General features: G+C 36.6%; 2 protein-coding genes across 4 annotated transcripts in view; one reads left to right on the forward strand and one right to left on the reverse strand.

Annotated features, from left to right (window-relative positions):
- The window catches only part of LOC125666820 (receptor-interacting serine/threonine-protein kinase 1-like), a 542,042-nt gene that overhangs the window by 80,264 nt on the left and 435,572 nt on the right, over positions 1-26,206 (forward strand). The window lies entirely within an intron of this gene.
- LOC125667108 (neuropeptide FF receptor 2-like) lies at positions 4,138-21,516 on the reverse strand. Of its 3 annotated transcripts, none has more exons than XM_048900484.2 (5): positions 20,999-21,516; positions 17,637-18,070; positions 15,956-16,124; positions 14,062-14,112; positions 4,138-4,240 (listed from the first exon to the last, which is right to left on the reverse strand). In XM_048900484.2, the coding sequence occupies exons 1-5, from the start codon at positions 21,390-21,392 to the stop codon at positions 4,206-4,208; spliced, it is 1,083 nt and encodes a 360-aa protein (XP_048756441.2). In that variant the 5' UTR covers positions 21,393-21,516; the 3' UTR covers positions 4,138-4,205. The 3 variants fall into 3 exon arrangements, with proteins under 3 accessions (XP_048756441.2, XP_048756423.2, XP_056009208.1); XM_048900466.2 differs by lacking the exon at positions 4,138-4,240 and adding an exon at positions 12,926-13,075; XM_056153233.1 differs by lacking the exons at positions 4,138-4,240; positions 14,062-14,112 and adding an exon at positions 12,926-13,075.

Raw genomic sequence — 26,206 nt, forward strand, 5'->3', positions numbered from 1 at the left:
TCAAATGACGATACCCGTTATAATGTTTTCTAAAAATATCCGAATGTTACAAGTTGGGTATTTTTAGTCTGTTGAACAGATGGCGGACTACATGACGTTAACAAAACCGACTGGAAGCAAGTCAGGTGTATGCGAGAGGTGTGGCTTGCCAGTTTATGAAAGGGAAAACGTTGCAAGAAACATCGATAAGACAAGTTATTTGCAAGATGTTTGGACCATTGTGATATTTATTTTATTCTGCTCAAATAGCTAACTGAACCGAGTGATATTTTTTCTCTTTTGTTTTGAAGTGAATAAATTTGAAATCCGTTTTTTCTACTTTTTATTGATATGCAAAGTATCGCGATATGTATCGTATCATGTGCCAAGTATCATGATATGTATTGGATTGGCTAGAAAGGGTACCGTCCCACCCTTAAAAATCACTGGGCCAGAAAAGTTTACATTCACATGAAAGCTTCCTAACATAGTCCAGATTCAATTTTAAAATCATGGCCCGGGGGGAGTAGGTTTGGGGCCACAATAGGGATTAAAGTTTTACATGCGAATATATAGGAAAAATCTTTAAATATGAGCCAAGGTGAATCAGGTGAGCGATGTGGCCCATGGGCCTCTGGTTTTTTTTTTTTTTTTTTTTTTTTTTTTTTTTTTTTTGCAGACCAAAAAAGGTGGTTATACTTACGGGTAATTTATTAACACCAATTTATCATTTAATTCTAGGGTAAACTAAGAAGACACACTGAGATATATATTCATGATATTTTCATCAGATACAAGATTCTTAAAAAGTATATATGTGTAGCGGTCAGCCAGATTCGATCGCTGGTGGCCAGATAGCTCAGTTGGTAGAGTACCTGACTAGAGATTATGGGGGCCCGGGATCGAATCCTGGTCTGGTCCGTTGCATTTTCTCCCTTTGTTACATTTGGTGCCATGACCAGGATCCTGGAACTGACAGGTGAAAATGCCTGCCAGGGGATAAAGATCCTGGGTTGATGTCTTCAGGTGTGAAGACATTTAAGGAAGGAGGAGTGTAGCGGTCAGCCAGATTCGATCGTCGGTGGCCAGATAGCTCAGTTGGTAGAGCACCTGACTAGAGATTCAGGGGGCCCGGGATCAAATCTTGGTCTGGTCCGTTGCATTTTCTCCCTTCCTGTTACATTTGGTGCCACAGACCAGCACCTGACAGGTGAAAATGCCTGCCAGGGGATAAAGATCCTTGGTTGATGTCTTCAAGTGTGAAGACATTTAAGGAGGGAGGAATGTAGCGGTCAGACGGGTTTGACTACTGGTGGCCAGATAGCTCATTTGGTAGAACACCTGACTAGAGATTCAGGGGGCCCGGGATCGAATCCCGGTCTGGTCCATTTGCATTTTCTCCCTTTCTGTTACATATGTAACATAAAAGTTTTTGGAATGCAGGATTGTGCACCATTTACACCAGAGTTTCTGGGGGCCTAGGCGGCACCCAACCTATTGGGAGCGTATTGGGAGCCTTTAAATCAAAATCTATTTTTTTTTATTGCGAAATAAGGTCCGAGTATGGAGATTAAAATGACTAGAAATTTAGAAAAAAGTAGTAAATAAACTAATCTTTTCCATGTATAAAAACTGTCTCAAGATCTATCTAAGATGTTAAATGATGTACAATGTAAAGCAAATGGAATAGAGATGGAAGTTGAGAAAAGTACCTAAAAGATCAAGTGCTAGACCCCCCTTTCACAAATTTCCTTAGTTTTTTTTAATGCGCATTCTGAGGCCATCTTGACTAGTATTTTCTGATAGTCTTTACATCTTTTGTTGGGTGTTTTGAATTAGAGAGTAGAGTTCACCTTATTCCTGATGGCTCATAAAAAGTATTATCAACAGGAAAAAACAACCAGCCCGATTCCTCACCATCTCCCAGTACTGCACATTCAGTTGTTTCATATATGAGTTTCACCATTCTGATCAGTTTGCCTGGGTTGCCATTAGAGTTTCTATTGATGTTCATTCAAGTGCTCCCCCCTTTCTAAATCCATGCAGCCTGTTCCTCACACAGCTGCCTTTCCACCCCATCTTGAATCCTTTGTTTTACCAATTTGAAGAATACTTGACTTGGTACTGATGGAGAAGTGTTGCCTCTGTAATTGTCACACACTGATCTATATACCTCTTTGATAATCAGAATTTTCATGATCAGGCTTTTTGTCCTTGCATTTGGAATAGTTTCTTGATTTCAAATACAGTAAAACATGCATAAAATGAACTCACACTTACAACGAATTCACATTTATTGCAAAGTGTTACCAGGTATTTATATTCCTCTATGAGAGGAAAATAAAAATTCTTTTATTGAATATAACACTGTTTTTCGCTGGCCCTGAAGGTTTGCTATAATCATGACTTACTGTAGATGTAAGTGTTGCTGTTGTTGCTGGGGCCCTGAAGGTTTGCTATAACCATGACTTACTGTAGATGTAAGTGTTGCTGTTGTTGCTGAGCTAAGGGTTACTGATATAAACTTTGTAAAAAAAAAAAAGAAAAAGATTCTACACTATGTAATCATAATTTTAAAGTAATCCAGAAAACTGTAGCCTAAATGTTTACCCATTCCATTCCTATGATATAAATTTTTTGTAGATCTGATGATTAATCCATCTTGCAATAATAACAATAATGGTGTGATGTGTAGCAGTCATGCACCCAGCCAAGTACTGATCACGCTCACCGTTGCTTAACATGCGTGACGAAGAGAGACACTCTACCACATCACTAGAAAAGCTAGCTCTCTAGCGAGGCAGTACAAGTTCCCTCTATAGTATACTGTCTGCTACATTTCCCCCGCTCTGACACCTGCTTAGTAGATAATAATAATGATACCCTTTATTTATACAGGATTGCACAATTAGTTGTATAAACTAGTTTACATTGTGGTCCTGTCTATAACATATATACATATCGAGAACATATATCACAAAGCATGGAAATATCACAGTTCATATATATACAGATAAGAATTAAATGAAAAGAGACAATAAACACACGAGTATCGTTGAGGATCAAAATAATGTTTTAGATATAGGCTGATTTAAAAGATTTGGTAGTTGTGCATTTTCTTATAAAATCTGGTAATGAGTTCCATGAAATTGCTGCTGAAATGATAAAAGATCTTCTAAAATATTCTGTTTTGGCTCTTGTAACATAAATAAAATTAGTAGAGCTCTGTCTTGTATTTCTTGTGTTTATCTCATTCACAAATCTAAACATGCAAATACTCTAGCTGGAGTCATATGGTGTAAAACTTTAAACATAAGAATAATTTTTCGATAAATAAAATAGTCAATCAAAGGCATCCATCTCAAATTTGATAGCATGCAAGAAGTTGACACTGAATAAGGTACTTTGATATGTAAAATGATCCTTGCTGCCCTCTTTTGTAAAATTTAAAAAAGCCTAACAATATTTGTCATGTTCTTTGTATCCTGCCATACTGTACAACAATAATTAAAATGAGGAAAAACAATAGTATTGTAAACTGATGACAACCACCATCGTCCCCGGACGAATCTACGTCCGTACCCAGAGTTCCGAAGAGATTCTTCATGAAACAGGCCTCCCGCTAAACACCAGAGTCACTACGCTGCCACCAATTTGTATCGTGTAGCAGTCAAAAAGAATGTTTAATCCTATCATTAAATTCAGACTTTAGTACCGTATATACTCCCCTATAAGTCGGATTTTTGGGAGTCAATTTTTGGTCCAAAACTCTATGTCCGACTTATAGGCGCGTCCTAAGAAGATTGGTATTTTTCTGGGCGGCGTAATGTAGTGTTTTTAAAACAAATCCGACGATCATCATGGACTACCACACAGATGATTATTGTTCACAATTTGCCCCCCAGTGATCATGCCGAATATCACTTTTTAAAATGTAAATCGTAGTAGTAATACGGATTTAGGATATTCTTTGTAATCAAAATTAAACACTTTAGCAAACAATTTTGTGAATTATTTTTTTATATTGGTCGACTAAATGCAAATCGGCCCTAAGGCACATGTATAAGTGAAAGTGCTTGCATTCGAAATTTAACCGTCTCCCTCTCTCTCTCCAGTGATATTGGGTTGATAAATATAACTTTTATTTTGGATATATGCTTGTTAAAATACATAAATCATAGTCATGTCGAATTTGAATTAACCGCCGGGAACGACATTCTGGTTGGCTAACACGGACGCCAATGGCGCCGATAAATGCAGTCTGAAATACAAGATATAAAATTAACCATAGCTCATTCAATTTTCCTTCAATATGAATGGCAATTTGCATACATGTATTTACAGGCATGAACTATCATCCTAGAGGTATTATTTGATAATACATTGGTGTTTTCGGTACTTTTATTGGTGTTTTCGGGAATTACCTGGTGTTTACGGTGTTTCCGGTAATTCCATGGACCGATGTTACTAGTGTTCAGGTTTATGCATATGTCACTTTAGATTTATTATATCTATATGCATTGATACTGAGGTACCTGAATTTAGATTAGAATAATCAGTGATAAGCTGATACTGATTTATTAATTAGATCAATTTAGTCTGTCATCTATCACACAATTAGTGAATCCATTTTTGAGCATTTTGGTAGAGTGAGAAACATGCAGAATGGAAGGATGTGTGATTGAGATAAAATGCAGGATGAATTTTTCTCCCCTTGAATACTAACATGAATGACTGAAACAAATTGACATTTATTTTTTTCTTTACAAACAAACTTGCAGTCTAGTTTGACAGTAATTTGTTGGTCAGTTGTCAGTCAGTTGTTTGTTGTGAAGTTCAGTTGTGTAAGACAGATTGCAACAGGGTAATCAGAGAATTAGCTTACATAGATAAGTATATTGCAACCTACAATTCATATTTAATCAACAGTCTGAAATTGTTGATTAACAATTATTGCTTTATTTAGATACTCGGTCAACCACGCGAAATATTGTGCGCACTCTTACACGTGTTGTTAATTCGTGCATTTCGTGATTTACACTTATTTCGTATACTAGCTAGTACGGATACTTTGTTCGTGAATTATCAACAACAATCATCATGGCAGAAACGCCAGAACAGTATAAAACTTTGATTGATACTTTGAAAGAATTTGATATTGTTCCCAAAGCTGATACGAAGGAGGAATTAGAATTATAGATGAAAGCATATGTCGAGGAACAAGGACTGATGGAAGCAGTAAAGCTAGAACCAGCCCATCCAGAAAAAATCCACAGTATCAGGACACCATGAAACTAAGTCTCAACCTGCAGCTTATATTCATCCACCAAGACTAAGTAAATTCTCAGGAACATCTGGTAAAGGAGAAACCAGTTTTGATCTTTGGTTTTATGAGGTCAAATGTCTTTTACAGGAGAAAACTCATGCTAAAGAACTTGTTGCACAGGCAATAAGGAGATCACTCAAAGGAGAGGCTGGTCGAGTGATAATGGGACTTGGTCCTCATGCTGATGTTACTGATATTTTGAGGAAACTCACAAGTGTGTATGGAGAGGTGGATGACAGAGAGACTATTATGAGTGAATTTTATGGTAGCAGACAGAGCAAGGATGAGAATGTTACAGCTTGGTGCTGTAGATTAGAATGCATTATAGGTAGAGCATTGACTACAGGAACTGTTAGTAAACCTGAAGCAGATAAAATGCTGCACGACATGCTCTGGAAAGGTCTCAAACCTGAACTCAAAGCTATCACACACTACGAGAGAGAAAAGTTTAATACATTTGACGAATTGAGAGTAGCTTTGAGAATAATTGAAAAGGAAAACAAATTGGATGAAGATATATCAAAGAAACAAATATCAAAGCAAGCTGTTGTAGTTGAAACAGAACAGAAAGAGGACTTTGCAGGAATTCTTAAGCAGATTACACACAGGCTTGATAATATAGAGAGAGGACGATCCAGATATAGAACACAGAAAAAAGGATACCAATCAAAAGGAAGGTACAGGGAATCGGGAAGTGATGGATATCATTCACATGGGAAATATGACAATAACAGAGACCAAACACCAGATTACCCACCGATAAAGTGCAGGAGATGTAGAAAAGAGGGTCATATTGAGAAAGGTTGCAGAGAGAGAACAGATGTAGATGGAAAACCTTTAAACTACAGCAAGTCTACGTTCAGGGGTCGCCCGTAGACAGGAGATTTAAAGATCCCATATAACCATTATTTAAGAGAAAGTTACCACCAGGAATTTGTGGTGAACCAACAGAAGCAGAAATAATAATTAATGGAATTACAGCATCGACTCTCTTAGATACAGGATCAACAGTATCTACAGTTAGTAAGAAATTTTACTTGGAATATTTAAACAATATCCCAATCCAGGAATTAGACAATATAATGAACATCGAGTGTGCAGATGGAAACCCATTGCCATATGAAGGATTCATAGAAGTAGAACTAGAAATTCAAGGCATAGATAATCCATTGAATGCAATTCTATTAGTTATTCCAGACAGTCAATACAACAATCGAGTACCACTTCTTCTAGGAACCAACATTCTAAAATCATTGATTGAGAATTGCAAAAGAAAATCAGGAGATAGGTATCTTCAAACTTCGAACTTCAAGACGCCATGGTACCTTACATTTAGATCTATCCACTTGAGAGAGAAGGAATTAAGGCGGAATAATTTTCGCATTGGCATAATGGGGAATCAGGAATAATCAAAGTACCTCCAAATACAAACATGGTATTAAAAGGATTTATAGAAAACACAGTGCCATACCATCAGACATCTGCTATATTGGTTCCAGCAGCGAAATCCAGCAGTCCAGATTTAGATATTGAGCCATCTCTACTTCAGTATGATAATAAATCTTCAGAAATAGATGTTTATATAAGCAACATAACAACAGGGACAGAAATTATTAGGCCAAATTCTATACTTTGCGAAATACAACCAGTTAGTATTGAGGAAATAACAAAGAAATCTACAGATATTCCAGAGGTATTAAGCAAGAAAATTGTAGATCAAGCAGATATCACTAAGGAGGAATTCAAACAGGCAAATGAGTTTATATCGAGATACAAAGACATATTTTCCACTGGAGATACTGATGTAGGACATGCAACTGATGTAGACCACAGGATTGAATTAACTGACACTCATCCATTCAAACAACGATATCGGAAAATAGCGCCATCTATGATTAATGATGTTAGGGAACATGTACAACTTTTACTACAATCAGGAATCATCAGAAAATCAAAATCACCATGGGCTTCAAACGTTGTATTAGTTAGAAAAAAGGACAACACATTGAGATTCTGTGTGGATTTTAGACAGCTAAATAAACGGACAAAGAAAGATGCATACGCACTTCCAAGAATTGAAGAGATGTTGGATGCCATGGCAGGAAATAAGTATTTTTCAGTCATTGATATGAAGTCAGGATATCACCAGGTAGAGATATGCAAAGAACACAAGGAAAGAACTGCATTTACAGTCGGACCACTTGGACTGTATGAATTTAATCGGATGTCATTCGGATTCACAGGAGCACCTGCTACATACCAGAGATTAATGCAAGAAATATTAGGAGATTATCATTTGAAAATATGCTGCATATTCATAGATGACATCATAATATTTTCTAGGACATTCAAAAAGCATCTTCATAGATTAGAATCAGTATTTTGACAGGATAAGATCTGCAAACCTGAAATTATCGCCCAAGAAATGTCAGTTTTTCAAAACTAAAGTGAAGTATGTAGGCCATATTGTTTCGGAGAGCGGAGTGGAAACTGACCCAGAAAAAGTGGGAAAAGTAGTAAACTGGCCTGTTCCATCAACACCTGAGGATGTAAGGAGATTTATAGGATTCGCAGGATATTATAGAAGATTTATCAAAAATTTTAGTCAAATTTCAAGACCACTGACAGAATTGATGCTATCAACTAGCAAGAAAAATAAAAATAAACAGACTAAACAGAAAACATGGGAGTGGGGAAGTAGACAACAGGAAGCATTTGATCATTTGAAAAAGAAATTATCTTCAGCTCCAGTACTTAGTTATCCTGATTATAATAAGCCATTTGAGATACATACAGATGCCAGTGGCCAAGGACTAGGAGCGGTATTATATCAGGAGCAAGCAGGATTTAAGAGAGCTATTTCATATATGCAAGTCGTGGATTATCAAAGGCAGAGAAAAATTACCCGGCACACAAGCTTGAGTTTCTTGCACTCAAATGGGCTATTTGTGACAAATTCCATGATTATTTATACGGCAACCAGTTCATAGTTCTTACAGATAACAATCCGCTTACATATGTTCTTTCCACCGCCCACTTAGATGCTACTGGACATAAATGGTTGGCTTCATTAGGTGCATATGATTTTGTACAGGGCAGGCAAGAACAACCAGGATGCAGATGCGCTCTCAAGAATTCCACCTAAATCAATAAACTCAATTTGTAACAGAACGCAGATACCATACATAGAGACTTTGTCATGCAATCCTCAAGCTGTATCAATGGCAGAGATTGACCTACACGTGGGAGTCAGTGATACAATACAGTGGGATTTAGTTCAGATGAATGATCCAGAGTTAAGATCTTGGAGAACATTTGTTGATAAAGATACAAAGCCAAGGAAAGGAGAATTACCAGCTAGTCCACTGTATAAGATTTTTGATCAATTGGAAATGAAGGATAATGTACTATACAGAAAAGTGAAAATCGACTCCAACTAGTAGTTCCAAAATCACGTCAACATTATTTTGCAAGCTGTACATGATGAAATGGGACATCTGGGTAGAGACAGGACAACAAATTTAATTAGAGATAGATTTTATTGGCCAGGAATGACAAAAGATATTGAGCAATGGATAAATAATTGTAGGAACTGTATCAAGAGAAAAACCCAACCAGATTTGGCACCTTTGGTTAATATTCAAACCTCACAACCACTGGAACTAGTTTGTATGGATTTTTTATCTTTGGAACAGTCAAAAGGACATCAGAACATCTTGGTTGTGACAGATCATTTTACTAAATACGCACAAGCTTTTCCTACAAAGGAAAATCAAACGGCTAAAACTACCGCAGAAATTATTTTCAACCAGTTTTTTTCTCCAAATTATGGTATTCCAAGAAGACTGCATTCAGACCAAGGAGCAAATTTCGAGAGCAATTTAGTAAAAGAACTTTGTACTTTATTAGGAATTAAGAAGTCCCATACAACTTCATACCATCCAATTGGAAACGGTATCACTGAACGGTTCAACCGTACACTACTTAGTATGCTAGGAACATTGGATTTTAACAAGAAAATAAATTGGAAATCTCATGTAGCTTGTTTAGTTCATGCGTACAACTGTACTCGCCATGAATCAACAGGACAATCGCCATTCTTCTTAATGTTTGGTAGGGAATCTACTTTACCAATTGGTATTGCTTTCGGCTTAAAACAGAATAAAACAGAGTCACAGACAAAATATGTAGAAAGGTTAAGAAATAGACTTCTAGAGGCATATAAATTAGCATCGAAACAAAGTAGTCAATCACAGAACAAACAGAAGGATAGATATGATCTAAGGACACGGGGATCAGTTTTACAGATTGGAGATAGTGTTTTAGTCAAGAAAGTAACTTTTGATGGTAAACACAAGTTAGCTAATCAGTGGGAGGATGATACTTATATAGTTTTAGAACAACCTAATCCGGATATTCCAGTTTATGTAGTGAAGAAACAAACAGGAGAAAGTAAATTCAAAAACTTCTACGCGAGAAGAAAAAATCTCTCGCTGTGGCCTTCAATTCGACATTTAGATATATCGATGACGTTTTGTCTATTAACAATAATAGCTTTCATTCATATGTCGATTTGACGTATCTCTGTGAGCTTGAAATAAAGGACACCACAGAGTCGTCCACTTCTGCTTCATACTTAGATATGTTATTGAAAGTAGACATTAATGGCAAACTGACAACTCAACTGTATGACAAACGGGATGATTTCAGTTTCACCATCGCCAACTTCCCATATTTATGTAGGAATATTCCATTATCACCTGCATATGGTGTTTATATATCTCAACTGATTCGATATGCAAGAGCTTGTTCTGCGTATAGTCAGTTTTTAAATCGAGGTAAGTTACTGACAAACAAGTTGATGGTACAGGGGTTTCAACAGTCTCGATTGAAGTCAGCATTTCGCAAATTCTATGATCGTTATAACGATCTAGTACGTCAATACAACCTCGCATTGGGTCAAATGCTGTCTGACGTGTTTCTTACCGATTGTTAAGCCGTTCTTGGCACACTGATTTTGACTGCGGATAACTGCGTTTACCTGATCAGGATATAGGGCTCACAGCGGGTGTGACCGGTCAACAGGGGATGCTTACTCCTCCTAGGCACCTGATCCCACCTCTGGTATATCAAGGGGTCCGTGTTTGCCCAACTATCTATTTTGTATTGCTTATAGGAGTTATGAGATTGATCACTGTTCGTTATCTTCACCTTGCATAAACTCCATAGTTTGTATTAAACTAAAATTTTAACATTTGAGTGTTTTGTTTAAGTTGGTTACGGGTTGATTTTCATGGTTCATTGCTTAGTTTCTGAATTATTGGTCACGTGGCAGTTGTTTCGGTTCCATGCACTGCTGCTAGGCTAGTGACACGTTTAGGGAACATAAGCCTATCATCATATCACTTTACCGGTGATTTGTGATATACGGAAAGTAATATGAAATCCCGTTGTACACTTTCAAGGCTTTACATAGATTAGCTCTATGTAGGAACTAGTTCAAGTGTACCAGCGAAAACTGCGGAATCCATGCCCCTTATAAATTCACGCGGTCGTACTAAGCTGTATGATGAAAGACGGTTCCATGTGTCCTAATCAACCCTATGGAACCCTAATCAACCCTATGGAATTAACTCCCAGCTGGATCATCGATTCGAAGATTCATTACTGTTTTCAAAAATAAACCTTGATTTGTAATTTGGTATTTATGTATACAGCTATTTATATTTATGTAATATTTGTGATCTGGCTAGGTTGCCGCAGTTACAGAAGAAAACGAAGACAGAATCAGGGGGGAAATATCAAATATATATATATCCAAAATATAAGTAAATATCCACAAAAGTAATAGTATAATAAAGAATAATTAGAACGCCGGAAATAACTCAACCGGTTTCATTTTCAATTTTAACGAGTTTTATATATACAGGTCGACAGGGGATGCTTATTCCTCCTAGGCACCTGATTCCACATTGCTCAACTATCTATTTTGTATTGGTTATAGGAGTTATGAGATTGATCACTGTTCTTTATCTTCACCTTTCACTTAATTGCTTTTTTATGTATTTTTTTTTATCAATTACATGATAAATAACCCTACAGAATCGACATGTTATAAACCCTCACTGGTGTTTTCATTCCGATGTGTTGACCATGGTTCAGGAATCCCTTATGGTTCAGGAATCCCCTTACTTGGGTTGAACCATTACTAGAACCAGTAAACAGATTTTTGGGACATTCAATAACTAGAGTTACTGCCCCTGATATACTGATTCAGTAGCTGGTCCGCTTCCGAGAAATTCCGCCCCTGGTATATACCTTATGAACATCCTGTGAATTGGTGCTAACGACGGAACGCATCGTCGAACAAATGGTATTGAAATGCCATTAAATGGTGCCTGTATCGTATTTCAGGAAGTTTGAAAATACATATATTGATTTACTTTGTATGCATAATCTTTAAGATATTTTATACAACGAAAATTAATCCACACGAAATCACTACAAAAAAGAACGAAATTTCCCAAACAAAACTGAACACGTTTACAGTAACAAAAATTGTTGTGGTAGAATTTCTTTAATCGTATGTGTTTTATACAATGATTTCCCTGATGTACATAATTAAGTAAAATTTTATCTTGAAACTGTTAGAATTAAAATGAAGAATTTGTTATTTCAACCAGATTTTTTTATGTATTTTTTTTTTAACGAAAATGTGCGATTTTCTTATGTTGTTATATATCTATTGATGTGTCGGGCATCTCTGAAAAGCTGGCAAGATAAAGATTTCCTTGTATTATTAATAGATTTAAACCACAACACAAGGACATTAATACATATTTTCTACAAGTTTAGAACTCATAATAGTTCGAGTATGTACTTACCTTAAGCTTAAAGTCCAGAAATATAACGTTAGGCTTATAATGAAATGTAAAGGTAAAATAATGTTTGGCAAATAAGTTATGCTGTCAACATGAAGTTTGATGAAGGCATCCTCAATAAGTCCGAAATTAGCTCACATATAATGCAGGGATATGATGCCACGGTCATTTGGAGAGTAAAAATCAAACAAATTCTAGTATATTTCTTAATGTAAGCATTCTCATTGGCCATAGAATCCAAGCTTCTGATTACCTATGGAACTTTTATTACGGGAGTAATTTTTCAATTCATAAAGACGGTTTGTAGGAAGTTTGTTTAGATGTGGCCCTGAGATTCATCAGAGACTGATAATAAATATAAAACACAACACAACCTCTCCATCTCACTCAATACTTAAATGCATGCTCTGATTATAATAAGTTTTTTTTAAGTCGAGGCAGTCAACTGAAACAGTCACGATGGTGTTACCGGGGTTTCAATAGTCTCGTTTGAAATCAGCATTTCGCCAATTCTATGGTCGTTATAACGATCTAATTGACATATTTTACAACCAGTCATCAGGTTGACTGGTGTTCATGCCAATTGTTAAGTTGATCTTACTCCTTGTATTCACCAGGTCCCATCTCTAGTATGGCCAGGGGTGCCTGTTTGTCCTACTCTTAATTTTGTAGTCTTTATAGGAATTACGAGACTGATCACTGTTCGTTATCTTTAATTTTTCATTTAAAAAAAAAACGGTAAAAATAAACGATATTTATTTAACTGAATGTCTCTATTTTGGTGTATCATTGCTGGAAGGGATGCCATCTTTCTCTGTGCTTATGCAGAATATTTTCTCCATGGGAACGTTAAGGCTAGTGTGATGTTTACATCCATCAATGTTGTTAGCTGCAGAAAATATAGATATAGTCTATATATTCAAAGTTCAATATAATTAATGCTGAACTACAACAATATTGCTACTGGGGGGTGGGTTATTTTAACTTCAATATAACAGATAGTTCAATATAACCGACTTCAATATAAGTGGAGTGGACTGTACGCATTATGACTTGATAGAACAAGAGAAATTTCCTCAGAACTTCCATAAAGCTTGAATAGGAGAGTGACGAACATTTTGGAACATATTTGTGACGAATAGAGGCAAATAAAGACATATTGCCGCAACATTGCCATTGTTCCATCGTCGGAAACCCACGGTCAGTCGCACTTCTTTTACTTCCCGTGGGACACAATGCAGACATTATCGCAAGACTCATTAAAATGCATGATCTTATGTGATATATTGAAGACAATGGGAATCGCCGTAAGCATACCCGGAATTCTAAGCGTCAGCAGTAATGGCGGCGCCTATGAAAGTGTGTGTGTTTTGTTGTGTCACTATTAAAAATTTGGGTTACAGGGCTCTGTCATCAAAAACTTCCCTTGAACAGTACAGCTATGCTCTAGAGTGCCTAAACTTTCACCCAACAGATGTATCATTTGTGTGCAGCCTTTGTACTGGTAAATCAAATTGAGTATGCAAACATAACGAGTCAATGGTCACAAAAGTGGACCAGATGAAGGAAGAAAGAGATAAGTTGTTAGGTATGCTTATATTTTGAATAAAATTAATTTAAAAAAAAAAACTGACAAAAAAGTTGTAAAGCATCTTGCTGAAAGCTTTGTAACTTGTCTGACTTAAATGTAGTCAAAATCTTCGCTTCAAAAGTCATATGATATATCAAAGAGGGTAACGACTGTATATTGAGTCCTTATCTTAAATTGTTAGGGAAGTTAGGAGGGGGGATGTTAAATGTTTCAGCATTCTTTCCTTTTAATATTCATATAAATGTTTGGTATATTTGAACTCTTAAAGAAACTAGACTACTTACTGTTTGGTGATTCCATACCAGATTCCCCTCTTTTTCTCCGCAGTGATATCACTAGAAAATTTTGCAAACAGAATATCACTATTTTTGCGAATGGATGATGCTAGCACTTGTAATTCATCATTTACCGAAACTTGAAGACGCCATTATATGATTATCTTGGATACTGAAGAAGACGACATACAGTCCACTCCACTTATATTGAAGTCGGTTACATTGAACTATCTGTTATATTGAAGTTAAAATAAATCCCCCAGTAGCAATATTTGTATGTCGTCTTCAGTATCCAAGACAATCATATAATAAGCGTAAAACTGTATTAAGATTTTGATAAACATAAAACTATCGGTTATTAAGTTTTTATTTAATTTTTAATTATTTGTTTTTCTAATTTAAACTATAGATTATGACAGCATGCATCGTCTACATCTATATGTATATATATCTATATTCATTTATTTGTATGTATATATGTGTGTATTTGTTTACTGGTTGCCATGGCTATGTTAGTGTTCCCTATCAGTAGTTTAACGATGTATATCGTAAATTAAAAGATTTAAATAAGCATATTCCTAGTATACATAATAAATTTTTTTTCAAATAAGCAAAATACATACATTGTACCAAATTCAATTACGTTTATATTAGTGAAATATGTAATATTCTTCACAAGAGTAATCGACACTACTCCATAATGTCCTTAACTCTTCCTTGTGGTGGACGGTCATTTGCTGAGGTAATTTTAAAAAAATGGAATTTAAATTTCTATCTAAAAAATCCAATTGGTGTTTAAAAAAAACCACCCGAGTTTCCTTGATTACAGTTTTATATGTAATGCACATGATATGTCTCTAATACATGTAATATGTATTTGCTTTCGATAATCCTGACTTATCTATCCATTACATTTGTAAGTGCAAGGTGAAGATAACGAACAGTGATCAATCTCATAACTCCTACAAGCAATACAAAATAGATAGTTGGGCAAACACGGACCCCTGGACACACCAGAGGTGGGATCAGGTGCCTAGGAGGAGTAAGCATCCCCTGTTTACTTCGTTAACTTCTCGACAAAATTCATATATGATTCCTTTAGAGCTTTTCCAGGGGTCCATAGTTGTCCTGCTGTTAATTGTGCATTGTTTATAGGAATTACGAGATTGAGTTGTCCTACTGTTAATTGTGCATTGTTTATAGGAATTACGAGATGGAGTTGTCCTACTGTTAATTGTGCATTGTTTATAGGAATTACGAGATTGAGTTGTCCTACTGTTAATTGTGCATTGTGTATAGGAATTACGAGATGGAGTTGTCCTACTGTAAATTGTGCATTGTTTATAGGAATTACGAGATTGAGTTGTCCTACTGTTAATTGTGCATTGTTTATAGGAATTACGAGATGGAGCACTGATCGTTATGCTCAATTTTCATTTAAAAAAATCCCAGTTAAAATGAACAATATTTATTTCATGAAAAGAATTTAAAAAATGTATATTACTGCGTGTCAAAACAGTTTACCTAAATATATAGGGTTCACGACGAGGATGACCGGTCTACGGGGAATGTTTGTACTCCTCGTAGACACTCGATTCCACAGCTTGTGTGTCCAGGGGACCGTGTTTGCCCTACGTTTGGTTTTGTATGCTTTATAGCGTTGATGAGATGAGATTGATCATTGTTCGTTACCTTCATTTTTTGTCATTTTCACCATTCGTTTTTTTTTTTAAATATATGATCGTTATACATTGAATACCTTAAATACTGCTCCGAGTTGATTATTTGGCTTTGCTTTATAATTACCTTGTAATGCACACGGCAATTACAAAGTAAGACCTGTGGATTGCAAAACTGATGTCATGTTTCAGATAAATCTTTCTTATCTGAGTAAGCACACTACCTGGTAGATTTCTGTTTCTTCCATACCGTCTCTGAAGCGTCTTTATAGCGTCCTGGAAGCCTTTTCTAAACTTTTCAGTCATCCCGGCGTAGATGATAGGGTTAATAGCACTGTTACTGTACGCAAGGAACAGTGCTATATATTTCACATTCTTCATAAAGGGAGTGACCTAAAAATAAAAACTTATCGGCATTATAGATACTTCTATCACCTTATAAATAAAATAAGTCCTCTATAACTCATCTTATTAAAAGGTGAAGATAACGAACAGTGATCAATCTCATAATTCCAATAAGGAATACAAAATTGAGAGTTGGGCAAACACGGAACCCTGGACATACCAGCGGTGAGATCAGGTGCCTACGAAGAGTGGGCATGCCCTGTCGACCGGTCACACCCGTCGTGTGTCCTACATGTATATCTTGATCAGGTAAACAAAGTCATCCGTAGTCAAAATCACTGTGCCAAGAATGGTCTAACAATCGGTATGAAACATGTTTTGCAGTACTTCAGCCAATGACATGTTGTATTGGCAAACTAGATCGTTCCTATCCTTTCCTTATATAAACAAGCATCAGTTTCGAATTTCTCTCCAAAACCTCAACGCTTAATATAATGGGTTACCTGGGAAATTGTATAAAAATACTAATACTCTACCATTTTGTCGCTGTGAGTGTATAGCTGTGAGTGTATAGCTGTGAGTGTATAGCTGTGAGTGTATAGCTGTGAATGTATAGCTGTGAGTGTATAGCTGTGAGTGTATAGCTGTGAATGTATAGCGTGCCATATAGTAGAAGCGCCTGTTCAGGGGTCCAGCAGACGACGAAGGCCACTAATGCCACAAAGCACATTCGAAGTACCTGTAACAGATTTAAATATCCTTTATATATATACAGCCCTTGCATATCGAAGATATTTTATCATGCCGAAATCTGCTCAGCTTCTCCATCGTCAACTTCCCATATTTATGTAGCAATAGTCCATTATCACTTGCATGTGGTGTTTATATCTCTCAACTGATTTGATACGCAAGGACCTGTTCTGCTTGTGATCAGTTTTTGAATCCAGACAGGCTACTGACAAACAAGTTGATGGTACAGGAGTTTCAAGTCTCTATTAAAGTCAGCATTTCGCAAATTTTATGGTCGCCATAACAATCTAATTTCCCAAAACAACCTATCATTGGGCCAAATGCTCTCTGACTTATTTCATATCGATTGTTAGGCCGTTTTTGGCACACTGATTTTGACTACGGGTAACTCCGTTTACCTGATCAGGATATAGGGCTCACGGCGGGTGTGGTTGACAGGGGATGTTTACTTCTCCTAGGCACCTGCTCCACATCTGGTATATCCAAGGGTCCGTGTAAACTAAACTCAATATCTTGTATTGCTTATAGAGAGGTGAAGATAACGAACAGTGATCAATCTCATGACTCCTATAAGCAATACATACAAAATAAAGAGTTGGGCAAGCACGGACCCCTGGATATACTAGAGGTGGGATCAGGTGCCTAGAAGTTATGACATTGATTACTGTTTGTTATCTTTACCTTTCATGTATGAACACTTGGATCCCATCATCTGATTACCATTAATGTCGACATATTAGAAATAAATCATGATATAACTCAACAGGTAATCATTAAACCGACGACTTTCATGTAATACATGTGCATTACCTTTTTCCGAGCATTACTGTGAGCTCCGTTAGTTGTTTGAACCTCGTGTCCCGGAATTCGTCTGAGATAAAACTTTATTCCTATAACTCCATATGCTAACATCATCACAATCATGGGAATAAAATACATAAATACAGTTAGGAAAATGTAATAACTCCTGCGGCCGGGTTCGTCGGAATTACAATTAGTATCTGTGTAAAATTTCGGCCAAATCTCTTCACACCAAACATCACGGCGATTCCGCCACTGAATATCACGTTGTTGCAGTACCTTCAAGTTTGGTGCACTTGTCCCAATGGCTGCTATCCAAGAGAATACTACCAAAAATGTCAACATTTTCTTGGATAGTTTGCCTTTCGTTGGAAACATAACAGCATGAAATCTCTCAACGGATAAGGAAGTTAGTGTCATCACGCTGGAAACGACCGCAACAACTGCAAGAATTGAATTTTTATAATGCGATATTATCGACGTGAAATTAACATAACGCAAAAATAAAAATAAAAAGACAAAATATCTATTTTATGAAAGGTGAAGATAACCAACAGTGATCAATCTCATAATTCCTATAAGCAATACAAAACAGAGAGTTGGGCAAACACAGACCCTGGATATACCAGAGGTGGGATCAGAAGCCTAAGAGGAGTAAGCATCACCTGTCGACCGGTCACACTCGCCTCAAGCCCTATATCTTGATCAGGTAAACTGATTTATCCGTAGTCAAAATCAGTTTGCCAAGAACGGAAATGAAAGACACCACATCATCTTCCACATCTGCTTCATACCTGGATATCTTATTGAGCATAAATATTAACAGCAAACTAAAATCACAGCTTTATGAAAGGTGAAGATAACGAACAGTGATCAATCTCAAACATAATGTACATGTAACTCCCACAAACAGCACATAATAGAGGGTTAGGTTAACACGTACCACTGAACATACCAGAGGTGAGATGAGGTGCCCAAGATGAATAAGCATCCATTTGCACCCCCCGACGACCGGTCATACCTGCAGTGAGCCCTGTATCAGCTAAATGAAGAAAACCATAGGCAAAATCAGTGTACCAAGAAAGTTCTAATAATCGATTTGAAACGCACCAGACAACATTTGACCAAATGATAGGTGATTTCGTATCGAATCAGTTGAGATATATAAATTTAATATTTTTCGTTATCAATACCCCTGAACAGAACACACCGGGTATCAGGTGCCTATCGACTGGTCACACCCAACGTGAAGCCCTATCTCTTGATCAGGTAAACGGAGTAATCCCTATCAAAATCAGTTTATAAAGAACGACCTAACAATAGATAAGAAACACGACATACAGCATTTGACCCAATCACAGGTATACAGTTCCAGGATATTATAACATAAATACAGTAAAGCACGAAATATGATACTGTCATTAGCTATAGTCTAATAAAACATGGGTACTATTGATTAACCTTAATGATAGTAAACTATAGTCCCATATAACTAGTGTCTTGTCAGGGAAGAGTTGAGCAGAAGAGGTCAACTGAGATGTATAATTTTCTACCAATGTTGGTATTGGACTAATAACAATTAATCAATGACGTATATAGTACTAACTATACAATAAACCAATTTTTAAAAATTGGTTTTACCTTCCCATCTCTTGAAAATTAAGAACAATGGGCAAGCTATGTCGTGTTCCTAAACTCAATAAAACTTAACCGGGTCAAAGGCGGATTTTTTTCTTTCATTAATACGCCCTTACATTGCTAGAACAGATATACAACTACAATTTCATCATACAGTACAGACTCTCGTAAACCAATGCCGCATGATAATAGCAAATACTTATTGAATATTGATATGTCTAGCTAGAATTGATTTTTTCCCCTCATTTGTTGGGGCCAATAATTAAGCATCCATTAATAAAAAGAAGATCAATATAGTGTCTATGATCATAATTCACTTATGCAAATTTTATTGTACGACTTTTTTTCATGTTGATAGATAATTGAGCATGCCATAGAAAATTAACAAATCTAAAACAAAAACTATTCCTTGTCGATGTATAGGTCTATCTGCATATTGTTTGCGTTATTATTTAGATAAAATTGCAATAGATCTGTGTGAATTTCTACTTCACTTCCCATATACTGCAATTTTTTTTAAAAGTATCATGCATATTTTAAGAACACATACATTCATTGTGCATTCCGTAATGTTACAGGTTGTATATATGTTGGCTATTTGGAAATAATTCATGGTATACATTTTCACTGTTGTATACACTAAACAAAGCATTAGATATCAAGTAATGGATAACTAATGACATAACTAATGTTTGCCCAACTATCTATTTTGTATTGCTTGTAGGAGTTATGAGATTGATCACTGTTCGTTATCTTCACCTTGCATACAATAACATACGTATCGTACACTGCTGGTGAGTCTTTTCGCTAATTACAGTGTTTCTAAGGTAGATTTCTTAAGTGACATTGAAAAACATCTGTTTTTTCCTTTCAAAATTCATTTCGATTACAGATGACAAACAACACCATTTCAATTTTACGAACACATTTTTAACAAATGAATCTATATGCAAAATATGAAATTGGTTGTTGCAATTTAAAAAAAGTTCTAATTTTAGAAGAAAAAAAGTCATAAAACGATATAAAGTAATTTTTTTCTATCAACCATTCCGTGTTTGCACGTATTTGTGATGTCAAAGATGAAAATCGCGTCATTTTGCTTGCTGTGGAACTTAGCTGGTGTCAAAGAAGCCTTAATTCATACACTTCATGACCAAAAGACATTGTGAAAATCCCATAAATTTAGCGGCCATATACTGTACCTTGTCCATTGCACATACGAAATGAAAGGCGAAGATAACGAACAGTGATCATGCTCATAACTCCGATAAGCAATACAAAGTAAATAGTAGGACAAACACGGACCCCTGTATATACAAGAGGTGGGATCAGGTGCCCAGGAGGAGTAAGCATTCCCTGTCGACCGGTCACACTCGCCGTGAGCCCTACAAGAATTCGTTATCTTCAGCTTTCCTTGATTGATTGATGTTTTCCGCAACACTCAAACACGGACCGGACGAGATATACCAGGGGTGGGATCATGTGTCAAGGAGGAGTAAGCACCCCCTGTCTAACAGGAACACCCGTCGTGAACCCTATATCTTGATCAGGTAAACGGAGCTATCCGTAGTCAAAATCAAAATGATAAACTATGTTACCTGTTCACTGTTAATAGTTCCTACTTTAAATATTAACTAGAGGAACGTGCAACGTGCATCGATTTATAGATAATTAGTCATCAATAATTATATCAATATACTCATAGTTCAGGAGTGATTTCAAAAGATACTTACCCTGTACAAAGGTTTCAAATTTACAGAGGAACGATCCAAAAGGCCAGTTGTGAGTTATATGGTTCCCAAGGTGTACCCACATACAGAAACAACCCACCAGAATATCGGATACAGCCAAGTTTACGATGAGAATGTTGGAGGATGTCCTCATCCGCTTGTTTGCATAAATAGTAAATATAACGACCGAATTTCCTATAAGGTCCAACAAGAAAACTACCAGGTAGAAGAAAATTTTCAAGAAAATTTCCAAATAAGGGATAGGCGGTATAGGATTAGCGTCAATATAGGCAAAAAGTGCATAGTTGACTGTTGAAATGACTCTCTGACCAGCGATACAGCTAGAATTGAACCACATTATTTTTTTCTGGGCAAACGGTAAGTTAGTCACAATCATATATAGCGAAAGTGGAATGATTTGTACGAATGCCCAGTTAGGGGAAATATGAGAGTTTCAGTCCATTTTCGTTTGCTGAGGGATCTTGATCAAGTTGACGGGTTGCTTTTATTGCAATTCGATGTCGCCTGAAATAAAATTTACAGCATTAGTAATTCATTTATGTCTTCAATCTAGAATACCATTTACTGCATTTGATATGTGATGTTTGTGCTCGACATTATATTTGCCTTGTGAAAGGTGAAGATAACGAACAGTGATCAATTTCATAACTCCTATAAGCAATGCAAAATAGAGAGTTGGGCAAACATGGACCCCCTGGATATACCAGAGGTGGGATCAGGTGCCTTTGTGTTTTTTTTAACCTTCTTAGAGACGACTTATTAACAATGTGCATTTCCATTCATATGTAAATTTGGTGTATCCCAATGAACACGAAATAAAAGACACCACAGAGTCTACCTCCTCTGCTTTTTAAATAGATATTTTATTGAATATAGATGCTAACTGCCAACTGATATCTGAAGTTCGCGACAAACGAGATGATTTCAGCTTCTCCATCGTTAACTTCCCATATTTATGTAGCAATATTTTATTATCACCTGCATGTGGTTATATGTCTTTCAACTGATTCGACACAAGAGTATGTTCTGTGTATGATCAAATTTTGAAGCGATGCAAGCTATTGACAAAATAATAGTTGACTTTTTTTGGCACGCTGTTTTTGGCTATAATAGCTCTAAAACTTCATTGTTATTTCGGATTTCAAACATTTCGGTTGAGCATCACTGAAGAAACATTCTTTGTCGAAATGCGCATCTGGTGCATCAAAATTGGTACCGTATAGGTTTTACATTATGACCCTTGGGTCGAGGCCTCTGCTGGTGGACTGTTAGTTCCCGAGGGTCTCTACAGTCCAGTAGCTAAGTACTTCGCTACTAGCTTGAAAATACGGATGTATATTTAATTGCTGTTATAAAATTTAGAAATTCATTTCAAAATTAAGGATTATCTCCTTCATGCATAGCTCTTATCCTTGGACGAATTTGACTCCACTTTTTTTGGCACGCTGTTTTTGGCTATAATAGCTCTAAAACTTCATTGTTATTTCGGATTTCAAACATTTCGGTTAAACATCACTGAAAAGACATTATTTGTCGAAATGCGCATCTGGTGCGTCAAAATTGGTACCGTATAAGTTTTACATGTATACAGAAGTCATAAGTCATTTACAGAAACAAGTGACTGTGTGTTACAGGTATTTCAATAGTCTCGATTGACGTGTTGCATCCGACTGTTAACCCGTTCTTGGCAAACCGTTTTTGACTACGGATAACTCCCTTTACCAAGATATAGGTCTCGCGGTGGGTTTGACATCGTCGAATGTTGTCTGATGTGTTTTTTAGCAGTTGTTAGGCAGTTCGTAATTGATTTTGACTAAGGAATTAATTTGTTTCCTTGATCAAGATATGGGACTCACTGCGGGTGTGACCGGTTGGCAGAGGACACTTACTCCTCCTAGGCACCTGATTCCACCTCTGGTGTTTCCATGGGCCCGTATTTACCCTTCCCATATTTTGTATTCTTTATAGAATTTATGAGATTGTACACTTCACTGTTTTTTTTTATCAAAACTTCTCAATAGCTGTTACCTTTTTTGAACTCTTTCATGTTGCAAAAGACCAATTAGTGTGTAATATCAAAGTCAGCCTATAGAATGTGTAGATAACACGAGGAGCGCAGCATGACAGGGATGAATTGTGCTTAGACAAGAATCGGCTTATACCTCAAATATCTGTAGCGAATATCATGGAAGCGTAACAATCTAGTGAGAATTTACATGTAAGTACTGGCTGTCTTAATGAAGGAGCATATGGGAATATTAAAGCGATTTGAGAGCATGGTTGCTCTTGCATCAACGGTACTTATATGAATCATAACATGTTCTTATTGATTGTTCGTACCCTATACCCTAAAGTGGGACATTAACAACAAATGCAGATGATCATCGAATTTTGCTACATAAATATGGGATGTTGACGATGGGGAAACTAAAGTTGAGTTGTTAGTTTGCTATTAACATCTATGCTCAATAGAATATCTAAGTATAAAGTAGATGTAGAAGACTCCCTCTTGTATTGCGGGTTCATTGGAATATTGACACATTGTTAATATATAAAACGTCGTCGATATGTTTAAATGACGAGTTGAAGGGTACAACAAGAGAATCTCTTCAGGTACGAGTTAACTTTACGTTGTAATGGTTTTGGTTTTTTAGCATTTCATTTGTTCCTCTTTTGAATATTCTTTATCTTTACTTACGTCTCTATTCTTTGTGTAAAGTCCGATTTAGTTGTAAATTGTTTACTTTATTATTTTCCACACAAATGCCACTTTCCCGCGAATTCCGTTGTTGGATTTACCTCCATCTTGTCAATCATTCCGAAGTTAGTTTGTTTCCTGACTTTTCATTGTACCTTAAACTTATCAGAGGTCATTTTAGATATTCACCTTCCTCTTTTAAAACCTATAAGTTAGAGTAATTTTCATTGGTTGGAGTCAGTACATAAACAGCGATGGCGGCATTTTCTAGTCACTTTCCTAGGGTTAAAGGGCCCACAGGTTCGAGCTCTCTCTTCTTCTTTTCTTTGAGTTAAATCCGGGACTGCTCGTGCAGTCTTATTTTTTGTTTTGTTTAGGAAATAGTCTAAATGCTTTTAAATGTTACTTAGTCCCTAGCTAGAGTCACACTGGTTAAATGATAAATTAGATATCCCTAGGCCTTTACAGTGTTATTGATAATAAATAAATTACCTTGTCCCCTGTATAATAAATAGGGCTTTATTGGAGATGGACCAATAAGAAGCATACATTCCTGCAATCATATCAATGTCTGCACAACTTGAGTGAACTTTGAATTTCTTCGATGATATGCTACTCTACCCACCGTCCTCAATTTAAGGTCCCGCAATTTTCATTAATAACTAAGTGTACGACAAATTGGATTTCTATCCTATTCCTATCTGTTACCTGTCTTTGTCACATTCCTAGCTGTCGCCTGTCTTTGTCACATTCCTAGCTGTCGCCTGTCTTTGTCACATTCCTAGCTGTCGCCTGTCTTTGTCACATTCCTAGCTGTTACCTATCTGTATCTCATTCCTAGCTGTTACCTATCTGTATCTCATTCCTAGCTGTTACCTATCTGTGTCTCATTCCTAGCTGTTACCTATCTGTATCTCATTCCTAGCTGTTACCTATCTGTATCTCATTCCTAGCTGTTACCTATCTGTGTCTCATTCCTAGCTGTTCCCTATCTGTGTCCCAATTTGTCCATTTAAAGTTTATTATTGATTATGACAAATTCTTTAAACGCCAATTGACATTTGAATGAAGTATTTCTACCAAAGGAAAACAAACTTTGTCTTACCTTACTTCCCTATGTTACCTAAGTAGCTTATCTGTGGTGGATATTTTCTAGTGAGGTCACACAGGGCGTGAGTCAAGGTGGACAGCCCACGTCATTTATCAGTGATGATCTATAAAGTTACTATAATGTAATGCAGACTTGTACGTGATATTTGTTAGTACTCCTGTGCTTCAAATCACGATTGATTGATTGATTAATGTATTCCGCCACACTCAACAATTTTTCAGGTGGCGCCCAGTTTTTATTGGTGAAAACCCAGATACAATGTAACTAGGAAGAGACCACCGACCTTCCGAAAGTAAACTGGGAAACTTTCTCACTTACCGGCGCGAGCGGGGTTCAAACCCGCGCCGACAGAGGTGAGAGGCCGTGTGATTTGGAGCGCGATGCTCTAACCACTCGGCCACGGAGGCCCCTACTTCAAATCACGAAGTCCGAACCAGAATTAAAGAAATATGTATATATTTGGCCGTCGGACCAAGCGAAGCATGAAATGGTCATTGGTGTGTCCCAAGTGATAATCATAGTTCCATTAAGTACGGTAAATTATAATTCATTTAAAAATAACACTCCTCGGTTAACGCGATTATGGGATTGTACCATGTCTCCTATGTGAATTTGCTAAACAACGACGCTGAATATGACATCATAATGCACTGTTTACATCAATTGCGTTATGTTTCCCGCGTTCAATGAATAGGCGGATTAAATGTCTATCAAAGGTAGGAAGCTACTGTCCTCACACGTCCAGTGTTAAATTTGGGATATCCATGGTCCTGTTATGGATATCGATTCTATAGATGCCAATACTTTCTACCTACATTGTGAAATTCACGGTTCCTGGGTCAGAGGTTGAGGCCTTAACAACCTATGGTGGGGCCAATATGACCATATAGTGAAAATGAATTAAATCATCGAAAATTTTCTTCTCCACTCCTATCTATATTTGAAGAAAGACTAAAAGCATGACTATGGAGAGAGAAAAAGAAAGAGAGAGAGAGGGGGGGGGGGAGACTTTGTTAAATGTTCGGGACGACCTGTCCTTTTGCATGAAAATGAAAACTAAATAAATAAAATACAAACGCAAACTAGCACCAAAACTAAACTTCATAAACTGTGAATAACCAGAACACCTACATATTGAAATGATCGAGTGTAATATGAAGCATGAGAAAAAACCTGTCTGTTCTGAACGCGATTTAGAGGTCAGTCCAGTGACGCATTGTACTTTTGCACTGTATTGCAGGTGAAGCATGATATTCTTCATATTTGTTCGTGTCGTTGGTTGAGTGCAAATTCAGAGGTAACTAGAGAGATACTGCTTTGTGAGTCACTCAGATACCCCTTTGCTCTCCCTTTTCGTACGTCGTCGTGCGTTGTCCTCTGT

Source organism: Ostrea edulis, chromosome 1, assembly GCF_947568905.1.
Source record: "Ostrea edulis chromosome 1, xbOstEdul1.1, whole genome shotgun sequence".
Classification (NCBI taxonomy): domain Eukaryota; kingdom Metazoa; phylum Mollusca; class Bivalvia; order Ostreida; family Ostreidae; genus Ostrea; species Ostrea edulis.

Bases quoted from the DNA above. Each gene is read 5' to 3' on its own strand.
- LOC125667108 (XM_048900466.2), bottom strand. From the start codon at position 21,392: ATGATTGTGACTAACTTACCGTTTGCCCAGAAAAAAATAATGTGGTTC. The intron at 18,071-20,998 runs GTAAGTATCTTT...CAATTCTTGCAG, and splicing joins ATTTGAAACCTTTGTACAGG to TTGTTGCGGTCGTTTCCAGC. The intron at 16,125-17,636 runs GTAATGCACATG...TTTTATTTTTAG, and splicing joins ACAGTAATGCTCGGAAAAAG to GTCACTCCCTTTATGAAGAA.